General features: G+C 43.3%; 1 protein-coding gene across 1 annotated transcript; it reads left to right on the top strand.

The window, feature by feature from the left end:
* Positions 1 to 16,408: 16,408 nt before the first annotated feature.
* Positions 16,409 to 17,866, top strand: kcnf1b (potassium voltage-gated channel, subfamily F, member 1b). Its single transcript, XM_078541275.1, has one exon. It carries the CDS (start codon positions 16,409 to 16,411, stop codon positions 17,864 to 17,866), a length of 1,458 nt encoding a protein of 485 aa, XP_078397401.1.
* The last annotated feature ends 279 nt before the right edge of the window (positions 17,867 to 18,145 follow it).

Genomic DNA, 18,145 nt, shown 5'->3' with positions numbered 1-18,145 from the left:
GACAGACAGGATTAACACCATTCCCCATCCAAAATATTGGCAGCCAATCAAAGGTGTATATGCAGAATAAATCATTTCAGTAGATCCTTTCCAGCTTGCTGGGTATATCTATTACCTTGGACATCTCCAAAACTATTAGGTAAAGAAACTGCTACTGGCCACCCATTATTGTAATTGATCTTACAGCATAAATTCAGCAAGTAGCAATTACATATTGTAATTCAAATGTACTTCTTGCATGATTGTAAAAAATAAAATTACACAATAACTAAAGGCTTTTCATGAAACCAAGTATTGAATTAGCATTAGAGTAAACTAATAACTGAGAAAACCATACCCCCAAACCCACCTCCATGTTTGAACTGTTAAGTGTACCACTGTGTTGCTTTGTCACAATGTTTATTTAACAACAATTAGTATTTTCCAGGCAAATCTGGGTGTTGGAACTGTGGAGTGTACCCCTGTGATTCTTTTTCACAATGTTTATTCAACAATAATTCATATTTTCCACATAAATCTAGTATTACTGATTTACCTAAACATAATTAAGTACCATTATTGAATTCAAACTGCGATAGTAAGATTACATAAAATAGATGCCAACTCTGTTTAGCATTTTTGGACATTTTTCATTGTCAAAGATGATTTCTAATGCAAAATGTTTTGTTGTATGTACTGAATACTGGTTTGAGATCAGTATCTGCGTGGCATATGCACACTAGTGAACTCCAGTAATACTCATAGCTGGGTTTTACTGTTTGGTGTGCTGAGGTCAACCATAAAATGCACTGCATGCATTTGTGTGCAGAGCTCTGTTCATTCAGCAGTTGATTTTTAATATTCTTAGACAGCAGGCAGAAGTATAAGTTCAGTCATTACATTTGGAAAAAATTCATACCATGTTTAAAAAAAAACTAGGAGGTTCAGTAGATTTCTTAAACATGGCTTTGCCCCCAGCTGACACAAATCCCAACTGATGTGAGACTCAATAAAGGTGGTGTTGCTTTACTTGGATTGCCTCTTGACCCCCAAATGACCATCTCATTTTCATTATGAGGCATAGGTCATAGAATTATAGAATGGTTACAGCACAGAAGGAGGCCATTTGGCCTGTTGCATCCATGTCAGCTCTCTGCAAGAGCAATTTGGCTTATCCTACTGCCCTGTCTTTTTTCAATAGCCCTATAAATTTCTTCCCTTCAGGTGCTTCTCCAATTCCCTTTTGAAAGCCACCACTCTTTCAAGCAGTGCATTCCTAACCACTCACTGTGTAAAACAACCTTTTCCACATGTCGTCTTTGGTTCTTTCATCAACCACTTTGTACCTGTGTTCTCTGGTTCTCCACCCTTCTGCCAATAGTAACAGTTTATCTGCTTGTCTAGACCCCTCATGATTTTAAACACCTCTATCAAATCTCCTCTCAACCTTCTCTTCTCCAAGAAGAATAAGCCAAGCCCCTCAAATCTATCCATGTAACTGAAGCCCCTAATCCCTGGAGGGATTCTCATAATTTTTTCTGCACCCTCTCTAAAGCTTTTGAATCCTTCTTTAAGTGTGATGCCCAGAATTGGACACAATGGCCAGAAATTTTCCGTTGGGGGTGGGGCCCGCTCGCCGACACGAAAATGACGCGGGATGACGTTGGGAAAAATCCCCGACATCATCCCGCGTCATTTAAATATTCAGGAAGGTGAGCGGACAGCGAAATCAGCTGTGTGCCTGCCGACCTGTCAATGGCTAATTGAGGCCATTGACAGGATAATCAAGCTAATTAAAGGCCTTGCCCGTCCATCCTTAAGGCTGGCGGGCAGGCCAGGAGCCCCAGCAGGCTTCTGAAAAAAGATGAAACCTCATCCACTGGTGGGATGAGGTTTCATGCCTGTTTTCAAAAACTTTAATAAACTTTATGTAATATTTATTAACATGTCCCATCTCGTGTGACATTGTCACATGAGGGGGACATGTTAATAATTTTTTTAGTTTGCTATTTTTTAGGTTTATTAAACTTTCAGCGCTCTCCCCGAGACAGCACTTAGTCTCAGGGAGCAGTGCGCTCTTTCGCACACATGCGTGAAAGAGCGCACTTTTGACAGTTGAGGAATCCCTCCCCCACCTGCACAGGAAGTGCATAGCACTTTCCGTCGGGCAGCCCACTGGGCGGGCCTTAATTGGCCCGCCTGCTCAAATTGGCAGTGGGTCCCGTTTTGGCGGCGGAGTTCGGCTGCCCGCCCACCGCCGAGCCTATGGGGCCCGCCCGCCCATCGAGGGCTAAATTCTGCCCAATATTCTAGCTGAGGTCAAACCAGGTTTATCATAAGTTCTTTGTTTGTCCTTATGCCTCTATTTATAATGCCCAGGATCTTGTATGACTTTTTAATGGCTTTCTCAGCCTGGCTTGCCGTCTTCAACAATTTTTGCACACATGCCCCCAGGTCTCTCTGTTCCTGCACACCTTCTGGAATTTTACCCAGTATTGCCTCTTCTTGTTCTTCCTACCATAAAGTATCACTTTGCACTTCTCTGTGTTAAAATTCATCTGCCATGTGCCTACCCATTTCACCAGCCTTTCTCTTGATTTCTCTTGAAATCTATCACTGATCTCCTCACAGTTCACTACACTTCTGGGTTTTGTGTCATCTGCAAATTTTAAAATTATATCCAGTACACTCTAGCTTAAGTCATCAATGCATATCAAAAAAGCAGTGGTTCTAGTGTGACGAAATACCTTAATCTGAAGTTGGGGGGCTAGTTCCCGATGAACCTCGGGCCTTTTGCATGTGCAAATGTGCAGCTTGGTGGTTTTATGTTCTTTAGGCCAAGGACCGGCCTATGTGCCTGTACAGAGAAGAGAGAGCGAGGAATGGCTCAAAAAGCAGGTCTGATGACTTGAACTGGAGTACCATTCCCAATTAGGTGTCCCAGGGAGCAGGACACAGGAGGGAGACAGGGAGAGGCCCCAAAAAGAAGTCCCAGATAAGGGACAAAGCCAGGGGACAGGAACAGGTTCCCTTAAGTGAAGTTAAAGAAAGGAGCAGCGAAATAGGCTCTGAGTTAAAGAAAGAGCTGCAGTAAGCAGACTTGAAATGAAGTGAGCTTGAGAGAAGCCCTGAAGATCCGAGGAGGCAGCTGGAGGTTAGTGACGTGCTGCAGGCTGTTGAGATGGACTGCTTGGCATGGCTGAAGATCTGAAATTAAGCTTGAAAGGTGATTCTTGAGTGTACTCGGAATTCCAGGGGAAATGAATCTCAGAAGGTGAAACTGAAACCCTGCGAGGTGGGCCATTGCTAAAACCGCCCAAGCGGGAGTGACTTTTGGAAAGAATTCCAGTGGGAGATCTTCAAACATGGAAATTGGAAGCCCTTGTGATAAAGACAACGTTTCTGTGAGATTGGTTGGCTCACAACATGACAAACGTCTGGGTGGGTTGTTGAGAAATCCTTGGAATCTTCTTTGGTCGCATCTGCCATTGAGAGAGTTCAGTGTGTGTCAGAGATTGAAGACAGGGATTTTCAGTGCTCTGAGAAGAAAACATTATAAGGCTAGTGGGACAGTAGTTGACTGAATAATCATTTATAGAATTCAGTAAGGTGCCCAGTTTAGCGGAGGTGCTACTGGAAGACTAAGTTTAGAGTGCGGTTTTTGGATGTCTCGGGGAGAGGCACGAGTTGGGTGAACAGCATCAAGTGAATGCTCAGGAATTCACTGGAAGAAAACTGTTAGCAGTTGTGCCAGTCCCAAGTGAGAAGCCTTTGTGTGTAAAGCAAGTGGTAACTCTTCACTGGTTTATGGGCTAAATTTTCAGGATGGTGGGGGCTTGGCCATATCACGTTCTAATGAGCATTGATTGGCATAAGGCGGGACATTTGCCCCTCACTTGGGAGGAAGCCCCGCCTTGGAGACTGCTGGCCAATCAGTCCCTCCAGGCACTCCACAGCAGTGGCCGAAAGAGGCACTGCAGGGAGCTGTCTGGCACTAAGACTCGAGAACTGGAGGACAAATAAGTCAGGGGTCCCAGGGTGGGGAGGGTAGGGAAAGCCTGGGGGATCGCGAGGAGAGTCACCGGGGTCTGGGGGGATGGGCCGGGGGTGGTGGAGATCCAGAGGTCACCATGCCTTAAGGGGAGGGCACCCCAAGTCAGAAGGGGGCTTCTGATGGAAGCCTCCCCCCCCCCCCCCCCCCCCCACTACCCCACCAAAGCTTGAACTTACTTTACTTTTTCATTATCCCACCCCACCCCAGCCCCATTATCCACCCACTTAAAAATTGAGGCTGGGCAGTAAAAGGCACTCAAGTGGCAATTTAAGGACCTTAATTGGGGCAGGGGCAGGCTTCCTGTCTGAGGACCTGCACACCCCAGCGTAAATTCGCTATAAGGTCAGGGCAATCGGGAATCCAGAGGGAATCCCGTCCATGCAATTTCACGGCCCAACCATCATCCCCCACCATATCACCCATCCCCCCATCTCAGAACCCGCTGGGGGAGTGTAAAATTCTGACCTATGTGTCTATAAAGATATTGCTGGAGTAAAGGATGAATTTGAAGCATCTTCTTGTGTTTGTAGTGAGATCTTTCCAACCTTTTCGTTTGGTGTAATATAGTTCAATTTTCTTATTTTAATATATTTATTCTTTGTGTTAAAAGTTTATCAGCAGACTCCTGTGAATTTGTTCAGTAACTTTTCTCCACAGTTTTTAAAAAAAAGTTAGGATCTAGGCTCTGAAGAAGAATCAAATGGACTCAAAACGTTAACTCTGTTTCTCTCTCCACAGATGCTACCAGACCTGATGAGGTTTTCTAGCATTTTCTGTTTTTACTTAGGATCTATCAAGCCAGGTTTCACTCAAGGATCTGACTTGTCCAACATTAACATCAGATGGGATCGTCACACTAGTACTGATCCCTGGGGAACACCAGTGGCTATTTTCCTCCAGTGCGAAAAACAACCATTCACCATTATGCTGTTTCCTGTCACTTAGTCAATTTTGAATCCATACTGCCACTGTTCCTTTTATCCCATGGGCTTTAACTTTGCTGGAGAGCCTATTAAATGACAATTTATCAAATGCCTTTTAGAAGTCCACGTGCACCACATCAACCATATTACCCTCATCAAATCCCTCTGTACTTCATCAAAATATCAATCAAGTTAATTGAACATGATTTGCTTTTAAATCTGTGCTGGCTTTCCTCAATCTGCATTTGTCCAAGTGGCTGCTAATTTTGTCCCAGATTATTATTTCTAAAAGATTTCACACCACTGAGGTTAAACTAACTGACCTTTAATTACTGGGTTTATCATTACATTTTCTTTTTTGACAAGGGTGTAACATTTGCAATTCCCCTATCATCTGGCACCACTCCCATATCTAAGCAGGATTGGAAGATTATGGCCAGTGTCACACTCACTTGGGATAGTCTGTTGTAATATCAAGCCCCGCTGTTCCCCGAGCCGTGACAAATGTGAAATGTTTGACCAAACCAACAGATTGCCCCAATTCTATCCAACTGTTTAATTTAGGTTAACAGAGTACGAGCACCAGGTTTGCAAACTTAATAAGTAAATAACTGTTTATTGAACAAACTGTCATTAACCAGCGGCAAAAGAAAGAAATATAAATACATACAAGACACATAAGACAAACAAAAACATGGATTTTTAAGAGTGGGGTGAAACAGTCCAATAGCACCAGTTCCGGAGTACAGGATTTGATGGGTTGATTTTGATCGATGTCTTCCAAATTCCTTTCAGTTCTTGTTGATGACACGAGGTGGTCTTCCAGCACTTTCAGCATTTAGTTCACTGGTTGAGTGCTTGCCTTTCAATGTCTCTAACAGTGATTTTCCCCTTTTGCCTCTTGACAGGGGTTTTCAGAGAGAGAGAGAGAGAGCAGGTTATAGAAATATGAGGAGGAAAGGCCAGATTGTGGAATTACTGGAATCTTCCACACACAGGAGAAGGAGGTTTTAGGTCTTGTTCCTTTAAGGCTAGTAGCTATTCAGCTGCACTGCCCTCACACAAAAGCCTGGTCACCTGGTCAGGAGCCAGTTAAAATATTGTTGCCAGGCAGCTCCCTTGGTCCAGGACTCTTTTCCAGCACCACCCTGTCTTTCATGGCACACTCTGTTCCAGGACTGCAACATCGTATATATCTCTCATCCTGTTACAGTGGACATATCTTTCAAACAGCAGCCATTGTAATTTTAATCCACAGTCCAAAAGAAACAAAAATATATGTTCTTTGCAACAGTCCAACAGAAATAAAAAGATATGTTCTTTACATACCTCTATCCTTAAAAGAGATGAAATGCCATTTCAAAATGCATTTCATCATAGGTATGTGACAGATGGACAACAAAATTTGCTTAACTGTAGCCAAATAATCAGTAAGGGGATATAGCGTTGAAAATCTGTGGAGATCAAGAAATAGGCAACTAACTCCCTGAACGACTGCATAAACATGAAATGTCAGAGTTAATTTGATGTTATAATAAGTAGAAAATTAATCTGCATCTATACATTTCAAACTATTAAAGTAACCAATGATCAAATATTTTGCAAATGCTTGGGGCGGTGAAGGGTAAGTTGGGGAAGGTAGTTACAAAAATATTCATCTCAAACTTGTGCTCTGCCAAATTCACAATATGTTTTGTCTAATAGTAATAAGAATACAGGTTTTCTGTAACAATATATATTGAAAAGACATCTCTGAACTTAGGGCTGAGATGAGGGCAAAAATGAAGCTACTGTCAAAGAATTTGGTTATTAGGAGACAGGAAAATAGATAGCAAAACACAGTGATATTGAATGAGCATTTCGAATAACATGGAAATTAATGACTGAGTGACCGACACCTAATCATGGATTAGAAGGAGATGTAACAAGCAGCAATTTAGAGCCAAAGGGACAGATGCAGGTTAGAATTTATGACTAAGGATGAATTCCCAAATAAAGTAGGTGAGACCATGGAGAATTTTCAGAATGAGAACCAAGATCTCAAAGGTTGCAACTGGGTAATGGTGAGGAGAAGACCACAAAGTTCTGTATTAGTTAAAATTTGTGAATATTGGTGAGAAGAATATTTGAGAAATTGATCCATGGGATGATGAAAACTCGGATGAGGATTTCAGCAGGAGTTATCTTCAAATATGGATGTAAGTAAGCAATGTTTTAAAGGTGACCTTGACCAGACATGGGTTACATTCAAGGTTGATGTTGCAGACCACTGAGCTCAGTCTAAACCTGACTGGGGTGGAGGTAAGGAATCTATGCAAATATTCTATTGAGAATCACCCAGCAAAAGGAATTATTTGCTCATGTTGGAATTAGTGGCAAGCTGGCAATTAAATAACACCAATTTTACCTATTCATTCATACGATGTCAGTGTCACTGGAAAGATCACATTAATTGTACATCCCTAATTGCCCTGGAGGAGGTGGTAGTGACCTATGGACCATGGCAGTTCATGTGCTGAAGTTACTCCCACAGTACCATTAGGAAGGGAGTTCCAAAGTTTTGATCTAGTGATGATGAAGGAGTGGGGATATGGTTCCAAGTCAGGAAGGTATGTGGCTTGGAGGGGAGCTTGCAGCAGGTATTGCCATACATCTTCTGCGCTTGTCCTTCTCACCAGAAGAGGCCAGGGGTTTGGGAGTGTCATCGAAGAGGCCTTGGTGAGTTGCTGCAGTGCATCTTGTAGATAGTACACACTGTTGTCAATTTGTGTTGGTGGTGGAGAGATTTAAGGTGGTGGATGGGGTGTCGATCAAGTGGGCTGCTTTGTCCTGGATGGTGTCAAGCTTCTTGAGCATTATTGGAGCTGCACCCATCCAGGGAAGTGGCAACTTGTGTCTTGTAGATCGTGGACAGGCTCTGGGGAGTGAGAAGGTGAGTTACTTGCAGCAGAGTTCCCAGTCTCTGACTTACGCAGTATTTATATGGTTAGATCAGTTAATTTTCTTGTGTGTGGTAACCCTCAGGGTGTTGATGGGGGTTTCAGTGATGGTAATGCTGTTGAATGTCAAGGGAGGATTGTGAGATTCTGTCTTCTTGGAGATGGTCATTTCCTCGCACTTGTGTGGTGTGAATGTTACTTGTCACTTATCAACCCAAGCCTGACTGTTGTCCAGTAGTTAGAACCATAGAACCATAAAAAAGCTACAGCACAGAAGGAGGCCATTTGGCTCATCTTGTCCATGCCAGCCTGAGGACACCCAGGTGCCTTTTCTAATCCCACCTTGCTGCTCCCGGCCCATAGCCCTGCAGTTTACAGCACTTAAGGTGCAGATCCAGGTACTTTTTAAAAGAGTTTAGAGTTTCTGCCTCTACCACCAACTTGGGCAGCGAATTCCAGACACCCACTACCCTCTGCGTAAAAAAGTTCTTCCTCATGTCCCCCCTACACCTTCTGCCACTTATCTTGAATCTATGTCCCCTGGTTCTAGAATTCTCCACCAAGGGAAACAATTTTATCCTGTCCACTCTATATATTCCCCTGCATATGAACACTGACCGCTTCAGCATCTGAGGAGTCACGAATGATACTGAACATTGTACATTTCTTTTATTTGTCCATGGGATGTGGACATTGGCGGCTAGGCCAGCATTTATTGCTCATCCCTAATTGCCCTTGAGAAGATGGTGGTGAGCCACCTTCATGAACCACTGCAGTCCATGTGTTGTAGGAAAACCCACAGTAATGTTAGGGAGTTCCAGGATTTTGACCCAGCAGTGAAGGAATAACGATATCGTCCAAGTCACAATGGTGTGTGATTTGGAAGGGAGCTTGGAGGTGGTGGTGTACCTATGCATCTGCTACCCTTGTCCTTCTAGGTAGTAGAGATTGTGAACATCACCCAATCGCAATCATCAGTGAACATCCCCACTTCTGACCTTATGGTAGAGCAAAGGTCATTGATGAAGCTGCTGAAGATTATCGGACCTTGGATACCATCTTGAAGAACTCCTGCAGCAATATCCAAGGACTGGGTTGATTGGCCCCTATGAGGGGATGAAGGCCTCACCCTGTGTATTTCTTATAAAATATATATAGAGGTATGCTCATTGCTATCTCTAAGATTTAAAAACTGGACAAATAACTTAAGATGTCTGAAGCTATGTCTGTCTGTGACCCCTGTTACCTGGCAAAATCGGAGAAACTTGCACCTCATTATCTCTGAAGAGCCACTAATGCAACATTGTGGGCTGCACAGACCAAATTCAAAGAGAGCTATACAAAGGTAATCTGCATTTCATAACCCAGGCTGGCCAACCAGAATCTACTTGTCTGTTAGGACAAAGGGCATGCAACTTTCCTTTCAATTCCTAATGTTGAGACATTTAAAAATCTCGGGGATCCAGACAAAGGATACACACAGCCTTTGTCAAAGACACTGTGAAGAGGAGGGAGTCATGTGATTATGGACCTCTAATTTGTGGAATCAGTAATATTGCCTGATGGAACTGCAAAATTTGTCTGCTTTTTATCATACTACAAGCAGCCTCACAGCAAAGGAGCTCTGCATAGGATGGACAATTGGCTCCATCTACACTGCTTCGACTGGAAAGCTTGTACCATTGCCTACATGACTGAATCATCTTTGCTTGCCTATCTCATTGTGTGAAGTCAATGCCACTGGAAAAGTGAATCACTTTTCAGCCCACAGACCTCTGTGAAGGAATACCTCATTGGACTTTGATTCTGGACTCTGGGACCCACATGAAACAATATTTCTTTTCTCTGTGGTCTCTGCACTATAAATCTCTTTTTCCCTTTATCCCTCTTTTACTGTATGAATGCAAAGCAGGAAACATTGTGACCCTTCTCTCATGTTTTGAATGTGTGCAAATAAAGTAAGCCTTTTAGTTCATCCCATCTTAGGTTTGCTGTGATGTTATTAATAGAAAATTGGATCACACTTAAACCGAAGGGTTGGGAAATACGCCACCGCTTATAAAGGGGGAAGCAAATCAAAAACACTTTTCTGTTTACAAATGGGTGGCGAAAGGAGATATCAATGCTGTTTAAATTAACCCCACTCCTGTCCGTAACACTCCCAAGGACCAGTCATCATCTTTTAAGCTTGGTATAACTCCAGCCAGTGGAGGTTTTACTCCCCTGAATTCTCATTGACTTCGATTTTGCTAGGGTTCTTCTATGCTACACTTGGTCAAATGCTGCCTTGATGCAAAGAACAGTCACTCTCACTTCATCTCTTGAGTTCAGCTCTTTTGTCCATGTTTATACCAAGAGATCTGGAGCCAAATGGTCCTGGCGGAACCCAAAATGCACATCAATGAGCAGGTTAATGCTGAGTAATTGCCCCACGATTTCACTGTTGACAACATCTATCACTTTGCTGATTACTGAGATTAGGCAGATGAGTTGGTAATTGGGCAGGTTGGATTTGTCCTGCTTTTTGTGGACAGGACCTTGACAATTTTCCACTTTGTTGGGTAGATGCCAGTGTTATAACTGTAGTGGAGCAGTTTGGCTATTGGTGAAGCCAGTTCTGGAGCACAAATCTCAGAACTACAACCAGGATGTAGCTGATCACTGGCTTTTATGATGGCAGGGACCTCCGAAGGAGACCAAGATGGATCATCCACTCAGTATTTCTGGTTGAAGATGGTTGCAAATGTTTTAGCCTTGCCTTTTACATTCAGGCACTGGGCTCCACAATTATTGAGAATGCGAATGGTCATGGAGTCTCCTCCTCCTGTTGTTTAATTGTCCAACACCATTTCAAGATAGATTAGCAGTACTGTAGAGCTTTGATCTGATCTGTTAATTGTGGGAACACTTTGTCTATAGCATGCTACTTACGTGCAGTTTTGTGTTGTAGCTTCATCATTTTTAATTCTGCCAAGAGCTGCTCATGGCATGCTCTTCTACACCCTCATTGAACCAGGAGTTGATGGTAATGGTAGAGTGAGGGATATACTGTCTCATGAGGTTTCATATCTTGGGGGCAGGAGAGGTTGTGGGGACACACTTCATCCGAGTCCCTGGTGTTCGTGTCCATCAACCAGGTCCCAGCTATGGGTCACAAAGTACCCACTGCCTTGTGTGACCAGCTTAGGAAAGTCAAAGACACCGGAGTGGAGTCCTGTAGGTGATTGGTGATTTCTTTAAGCAAGCACATTCTGGAAACTTCTGAAACTGAATAGGCTCCAGATGTTGGGGCTGCCACCCTTTCTCTGGGTTCAGTTTATTAGTTTGGGCAGGGAGATGAAAATACTGGGCAAGTCTGTGTCTTCAATTCCTGTGATAGCTAGACTGATGAGTATAAAGCCAAGTAACCTTTTTCCTCACCACCTGCTGCAGGCCCAGTCTGGTAGCTATTTCCTTCCAGTGTTGGTCAGTATAGGCGCTGCCAAGCCATTCTTGGTGATGGACATTAAAGTCCCCACCCAGAGTACTTCTGTATCCTTGTTACCTGCAGTGCTTCTTTCAACTGGGGATGTTCAGCATTAAGGAGTACTTATTCATCAGTAGGTGATAATCAGCAGGAGGTTTCCTTGCCCATGTTTGACCTGATGCCAAGAGACAGCATGTGGTCCAGAGTCAATGTTGATGACTCCCAGGGCCACTCCCTCCTGCCTGTATATTGCCTCTTGGTGAGTTTGTCCTGTTGTTGATGATGAAGCCATCTTGAGCATTAACTGAAAGGTATGATTCTGAGAGTGTCTGTGTGCAGCTGAATGGGTGTTAGTCAACCTGATTGTTTTTTTTACAATAATCCAGTAGTTTCTTGGTCATCATTACTGATACTAGTTCTTTATTCCAGACCTATTCAATTAACTAAATTTAAGTTTTCTAGTTGCTATGGTGGGGTTTGAACTCATGTCTTTGAATCATTAGTCCAAATCTCTGGTTACTAACTAACATAACTATGCTACGGTATTGATCTTGGGCCTTGGAATTAATGGTAGTGGCATGGATATACAGATTGAGTGGTCAAATTATGCCTGAAAGCTAAACTGGTGTTTGTGGATGGTGATTACAGTTAAGTCTCCACTTTAAGTTGTGTTCCTGAAAATCACAACTTTAATTGAAACGACTTAGAGAATCAAATTTTCCCATTAAAACCAATGTAAAAGCTGCAGTCACGTTCTGTAGGACCTTCCTCATCACATTAAAACATTATACCCTTTAAGTTGAAAAACTTTACATTGCTAATTCCTATATTGGTAAATGAAATAAATTTTAAAATAAACTTAAAAATATAAAATAAATACGGTAACGTTCTAATTACAAAACAAAAACAGAATTACCTGGAAAAACTCAGCAGGTGTGGCAGCATTGGTGGAGAAGAAAATTACAGTACCTGGCTCTCTGCTGATAACACATTCCGCTTCTTGACCCTCCTGGACTATACAGATCCTTCCTTTCGCCGACTCTCTGGTTCGCAGCCTCTCTCGTTCCCTAACTCTCCCTGTCGCCGAACTTCTGATTTGCGGCCTCTCCCGCTCTTTAACCTACCCTCTTGCCGCTGGCCCTCCCGGTTCGCGGCCTGTGCCGCTACTTCATCCACCCACTCAGCTGATCCGAGCTCTCGGAACCTCTCGCTGGGTATTTCCCTCTCCTGAACCCTTGCTGTCAGCGAGGGCTCTGGAGATGGGCGGAGGAGATGCCACTTCGACTTGCAGGAGGTAAGTTCTCTTCAAGTGGGTTTGTGATCAGCTTCATCCCTATTGATCTGAAATCTCCCTTTCCACCCCCCCCCCCCCCCCACCAGATATTAAAACCACGGGGAGCGGCTCCCATGTCCATAGAACCATAGAACACTACAGCACAGAAAACAGGCCATTCGGCCGTTCTACTCTGTGCCGAAATATTATTCCGCTAGTCCCATTGACCTGCACCTAGTCCATAACCCTCCAGACCTCTCCCATCCATGGCTTTACTGCAGCAGAGAGGAGTGATGTCCTAACCCGGTCTCCCGAACATATTCAATCCATTTAGTGTAAATTGTCTCATTTGTCGGAAGCTGCTGCTCCTGCCTCCCGCCGCCTATCTCCAGAGCCCTCGCTCACAGCGAGGGTTCAGGAGAGCGAAGCTGCGAGCGGGAGGTTCCTCAGGGGCAAGGATTGGCACGAGGGTGATTCGGGGACGGGAGGGTCAGCAGCAAGAAGGTGGGTTAGGGAGCGGGAGACGCCACAACTTGGCGAGTCAGCGGCGACACAGTGAGTCAGGGAACGGGAGATGGGTTTCCAAATTGATGCTAATTGAGGCACACCGGCTCCACGTCAGACTGGCGGGAAACGATGTTAAAACTAATCTCGCGATGCTAAACGAGATGACAGGCCCCATTACCTTACCCACATTAAAATGTAACAATGTTAAACGCGGACTTAGTGTAGTAGGTGACCATATATGAAACTCTCAGACACACATGGTGACTGGGTAAGACGAAATGGTCTTGAGATATATCGGTGTACTAGGATAGTTCGGAATGGAACTAAAAACATACAGTGTTACCAGAGTGTATAGTGTAGGAGAGTCAGTGGATGAGAATGGAGTCGTGATGAAAATGATGGGAAGTACGAGGGGGGGGGGAGGGGGGCGGGGGATAGCAAACTGCAATTGCAATCACAGAATGTTGTTGGACATTTTGACCAGTCTTGTTGCCGTAGGCTTGTCAGAAATTGAATCGAAAGCACTGAGGAAGGGGAGTCTAGTTGGTCAACGAAGCTTTGTTAAATGGTCTTAGAAAGGATAGGACAACAGTTTGCGAGGAACAGGAAGTAAGTGAAGGCATTTTTTTTAAGGAGGCAAGTAATAAAAGCAGCTTTAGAAGGGGTTCGAATGTTGTGATATTGATTTTAACTCATGGATGGAGGGCTGTTTGAGTAATTCCAACAAATGCACTATTTGAAGCCATTGTAAAATTGAGTACATGGGCTTCAGAGGTCCCAACAATTACTGGTTAGAACCTCATTACTTCTTGAACTACTGTAGCCTTCTTGCTGATGGGGTTTCCATAAGAATTCAAGAATGTTGACTCAGTAATAATGAAGATGAGGTGATATATACAGTTCAGGAAGATGTGTGACTTGAAGGTGATCTTGGAGGTGATGGTGATCCCATAACATTGTTGCTCTTTCCTGCCTTGCTGGATGCAAAGCTGGGAAATACTGGCAAAGTAACCTTGCTGAATTTCTGCAGTGCATCCTATATCCAAAGAGCACCCATTGTGTGTTGGTGGTGTAGAGTTATTGAGTCCAGTGACAGGGTTGCCAATCAAACAGAATTCTCTATCCTGGAAGTTGAAATTCTTGAGTGTTTATTTTTTAGTTGCGCCCATTCAGCCAAATGGCCTGTATTCTGTTATATTCCTGACGTGGCCCTTGTAGGTGGTGCACAGGCATCAACAAGGTCAGGAAGTGAGACATTTATTGCAGAATACCTAACCTCTACTGTTCTCTTGTAAGCAATGTTGATAAGACTGGTCAAGATAAGGTTCTGGATGATGAGGACACAGCAATAGAGGTGCCATTGAAGTCAGGGGAAATTGGTGCATCTTTGTCTTTTTGGATAGCCATTGCCTGGCACATGTGTGGCACAAAGGTTATATCTACCATCTGCCAGCCCAAGCCCAGACACTTCATTACCAGAGTTGGAACATTGTGAAATCATCATCAAACAGTTGGTGTTATCATGGAGGGAAAGTCATTGATGAAACAGTGAAGATGGTTAACCTAAGAATCTGCTGTGAGAAGCACCTACAGCAATTTCCTGAAGCTGCAATGATTGTTCTCTAACAATCAGGGCAATGTTCCTATGTATCAGTAAGGGACCATAGGTAAGAGACTGAGTGAAGAGGAGAGAAACAGAATAGAGAGGAGACATATAGAAGAATAGACTTACAAAAAGAGGGGACATGATGAGAAAATGTTGGAGGCAAAAACATAATGAGAAAGAGAGAAAGCATGCAAGGCGCAGGGACTACAGGACCAAGTGGAAGATAAACAGAAAAACAGGAAGCTAAAAAGAATTATAGGAGGAATTGGTACATTTGTCAATATCTTGCTATGAACAGTAGAGTTTTGTCCTGCTGAAAATCATAACAGTCTCTCCTTTTCATAACTTTAAGTTAGGGTTTCATTCTTCTCAGTATTTTAATAATGTTAAAATGGTCTTATGGTCTATGACTGTGGCTTTAAATATGAAAGATGCATCCAAATATCTGGGTTCGCACTGCAGCATCCCTAACACTATAGTAAAATAATATAATTTTTATTCCTCTTTCTAATTATATATGAGGAAATATGTAGAATTGTACGCTAGCTTTGTGAACCAAGTATTTTTGCCCCGGTGATGCTGGAACTAAGTGGTCGACATCAACCAAACCAAATTTTCCAATTTGTAACTAATCAGACAGGGGACAGAAGGCAGATAACTGGTCGTTCACATTCTTTCTGCCCAGGACAATATACGGAAGCTGATTTTCGTGTTGAGCATGAGTAGAGAATGACTCGATTCATAGGCAACAGTACGATGGGAGATCAACTAGTTTGTTCTTAAAACTCGACTAAAGGGAGAAAAATCATTAATAACCTTGTTTTGAATTAGTTTAGCGGAATATAAAAAGTACGCTTTGCTTATGACTGTAGCCACCTGTTATGTCGCCATTTCATTATAGTTTGGTAAATCGCCATAGTTCCTTTGTGTTCGCTTTGTAAAATATAGAAAAAGTAATGGAGTTTGCAGCATCATTGATAATTTTTCAGCCGCTGTGCGGTTTTTTCACCAGCAGGGAGTGCAGCTTGCTTCGAGCTGATACAGTTGGTTCATATTATCTCATGAGGATGTGAAGAATTTCAATACACGTCCAAGAGACAGATTATGTTACCTTTCTTGATCCGGACTGTTGACATTCTCCAGTGCTGTGGATTGCAGTGATAAAATTTGCTTCACTCATTGTGCAACACTGCAGATACACGGTCGACAGATTATCCGGTTACTGCCTGTTTATCAAACTGGCTGCAGGGAATATAGCCTTTTTCAAACTCCACGTTTTCAAGGTACAGTTTTGCTCTGGTTCAAAAGATTACCAACCTGACAGATTGCTTGGTGTCCCGTTAATTGAATAAATCTCATTAATCAATTGGCAAATGATGACGTACTCTTGTGTTTCGATGGCTCTCCTGTGTCAGGCTCATAAATGCGCGATTCCAACTTTCAGCGCGACAGATTTTGGTGAGTTTTGATCTGAAGCGCTTTCTTCACTATATTCCCCATCGAGAAACCTTTCCATCCGATTCCGTTCCAGAGGATCGGCGTGATACACACATCTCGGGTAACATCGAGGCCATCGATGCAAATTGTTGCGCTTAGATATTTTATCAAAGGAGCGAGGAGTGGGTTTTGTTGAACTTGATCTAGCGTCAAGTACCAAAAGTATGGGGACGGAGCTCAGAAGCCCGGGTTCCGATGAATCAGAAGCTTCCGAAGATCAGGAGATGGTGGTGAATATTGGCGGGGTGCGGCACATTCTGTACGGGGATGTTCTAAATCGTTACCCGAAAAGCAGACTGGCAGAGCTGCTAAACTGCAGCGGGTACGAAGCGATATTTTCCCTTTGCGATGACTACGATCCCAGCAAAGGAGAGTTCTACTTCGACCGCGACCCCGATTCTTTCAAATGTGTGATGGACGTTTATTATTTCGGAGAAATCCACATGAAAAAGGGGATTTGCCCCATCTGTTTCAAAAACGAGCTGGACTTCTGGAAAATCGAAGTGGACTTCTTGGACGAGTGTTGCAAATGCCTCTTGGGCGAGAAAAACGAAGAGCTCGAAGAAATCGCCCAACAAGTGCAGCTTATTTTGGCCGACAGAGGGAAATCGGCTGACAGCTGTTGGGGTAAATCTCAAAAATTCCTCTGGAAACTGATGGAAAAGCCCGATTCGTCCTTTCTGGCCAGAGTGATTGCAGTTTTATCTTTTCTGTTTATTTTAATTTCTTCCGTGGTGATGTGTGTGAGCACCATCCCTGATCTCCAAGTGACTGATGAGGACGGGAGTCCAGTGGAACATCCAGTCCTCGACTCCATCGAAACGGCTTGCATCGGCTGGTTTACAGCCGAGTATGTACTCAGGCTGGTGTCGGCCCCCAACAAACTGAAATTTGTACTTTCTTTCATGAACATTATCGACGTGCTGACGATTCTGCCTTTCTATGTGAGCCTGATCCTGACTACGATCGGGGCATCTCTGATGGAGCTGACTAATGTGCAGCAGGCGATCCAAGCTCTAAGGATCATGCGAATAGCAAGGATTTTTAAACTTGCGCGCCACTCCAGCGGTCTCCAGACACTCACTTACGCACTTAAAAGAAGCTTCAAAGAATTGGGGTTATTGCTCATGTACTTGGCAGTTGGCATTTTCGTTTTCTCGGCTTTGGGCTTCACCATGGAACAAAGCCACCCCGAAACTCTCTTCAATAGTATCCCTCAATCTTTTTGGTGGGCGATCATCACCATGACCACTGTTGGATACGGAGATATTTACCCAAAGACAACTTTGGGGAAAATCAACGCGGCTGTTAGCTTTCTCTGCGGCATAATAGCTATCGCGTTGCCTATCCACCCTATTATAAATAATTTTGTCAGGTATTACAACAAACAGAAAGTTTTGGAAACGGCTGCAAAACACGAACTTGAACTAATGGAGTTGAATGCTAAGAACGGAGAGTCTGGAAATTCCAGAAGTGATCATGTAGACGTTGTGGTCACTAAAACCAATAGCAATAGTAATCTCTCGCTGAGTAACAGTCTGCTAAATTCTTACAACGACACTTTTATTCCACTTTTATCAAAGGAAAAACTGCATCGAAATAGGCTTCAAAGCTGCAAATGAAATGATAGTTTGCTAATATTACAAACCTGGATATGTGTAGTTTATAACGTGTATCAGAATGCAGAATCTCGATCGTCTTAGGCCTTGCCAAGTATTGACACAGCAGACATTTATAACTACGCATGCTTGATACAAAGATCACTGAATGAATATCAGATACTGTTATAGTCACAATAAACTACTTATGTAATCATTTGGCACAGAGGATTGTAATTCAATTTTTAGCTTTTTAGAAAAGTAATTTCATCGGCACAAAATCGAGTTGGAAATGTTCCATTG

Source organism: Cetorhinus maximus, chromosome 5 (genome assembly GCF_964194155.1).
Source record: "Cetorhinus maximus chromosome 5, sCetMax3.hap1.1, whole genome shotgun sequence".
Taxonomy (NCBI): domain Eukaryota; kingdom Metazoa; phylum Chordata; class Chondrichthyes; order Lamniformes; family Cetorhinidae; genus Cetorhinus; species Cetorhinus maximus.
Note: the sequence above shows the minus strand (reverse complement) of the source record. Positions and strands in the feature narration are given on the sequence as shown.

Coding starts and splice junctions, on each gene's coding strand:
- kcnf1b (XM_078541275.1), top strand. CDS start 16,409: ATGGGGACGGAGCTCAGAAGCCCGGGTTCCGATGAATCAGAAGCTTCC.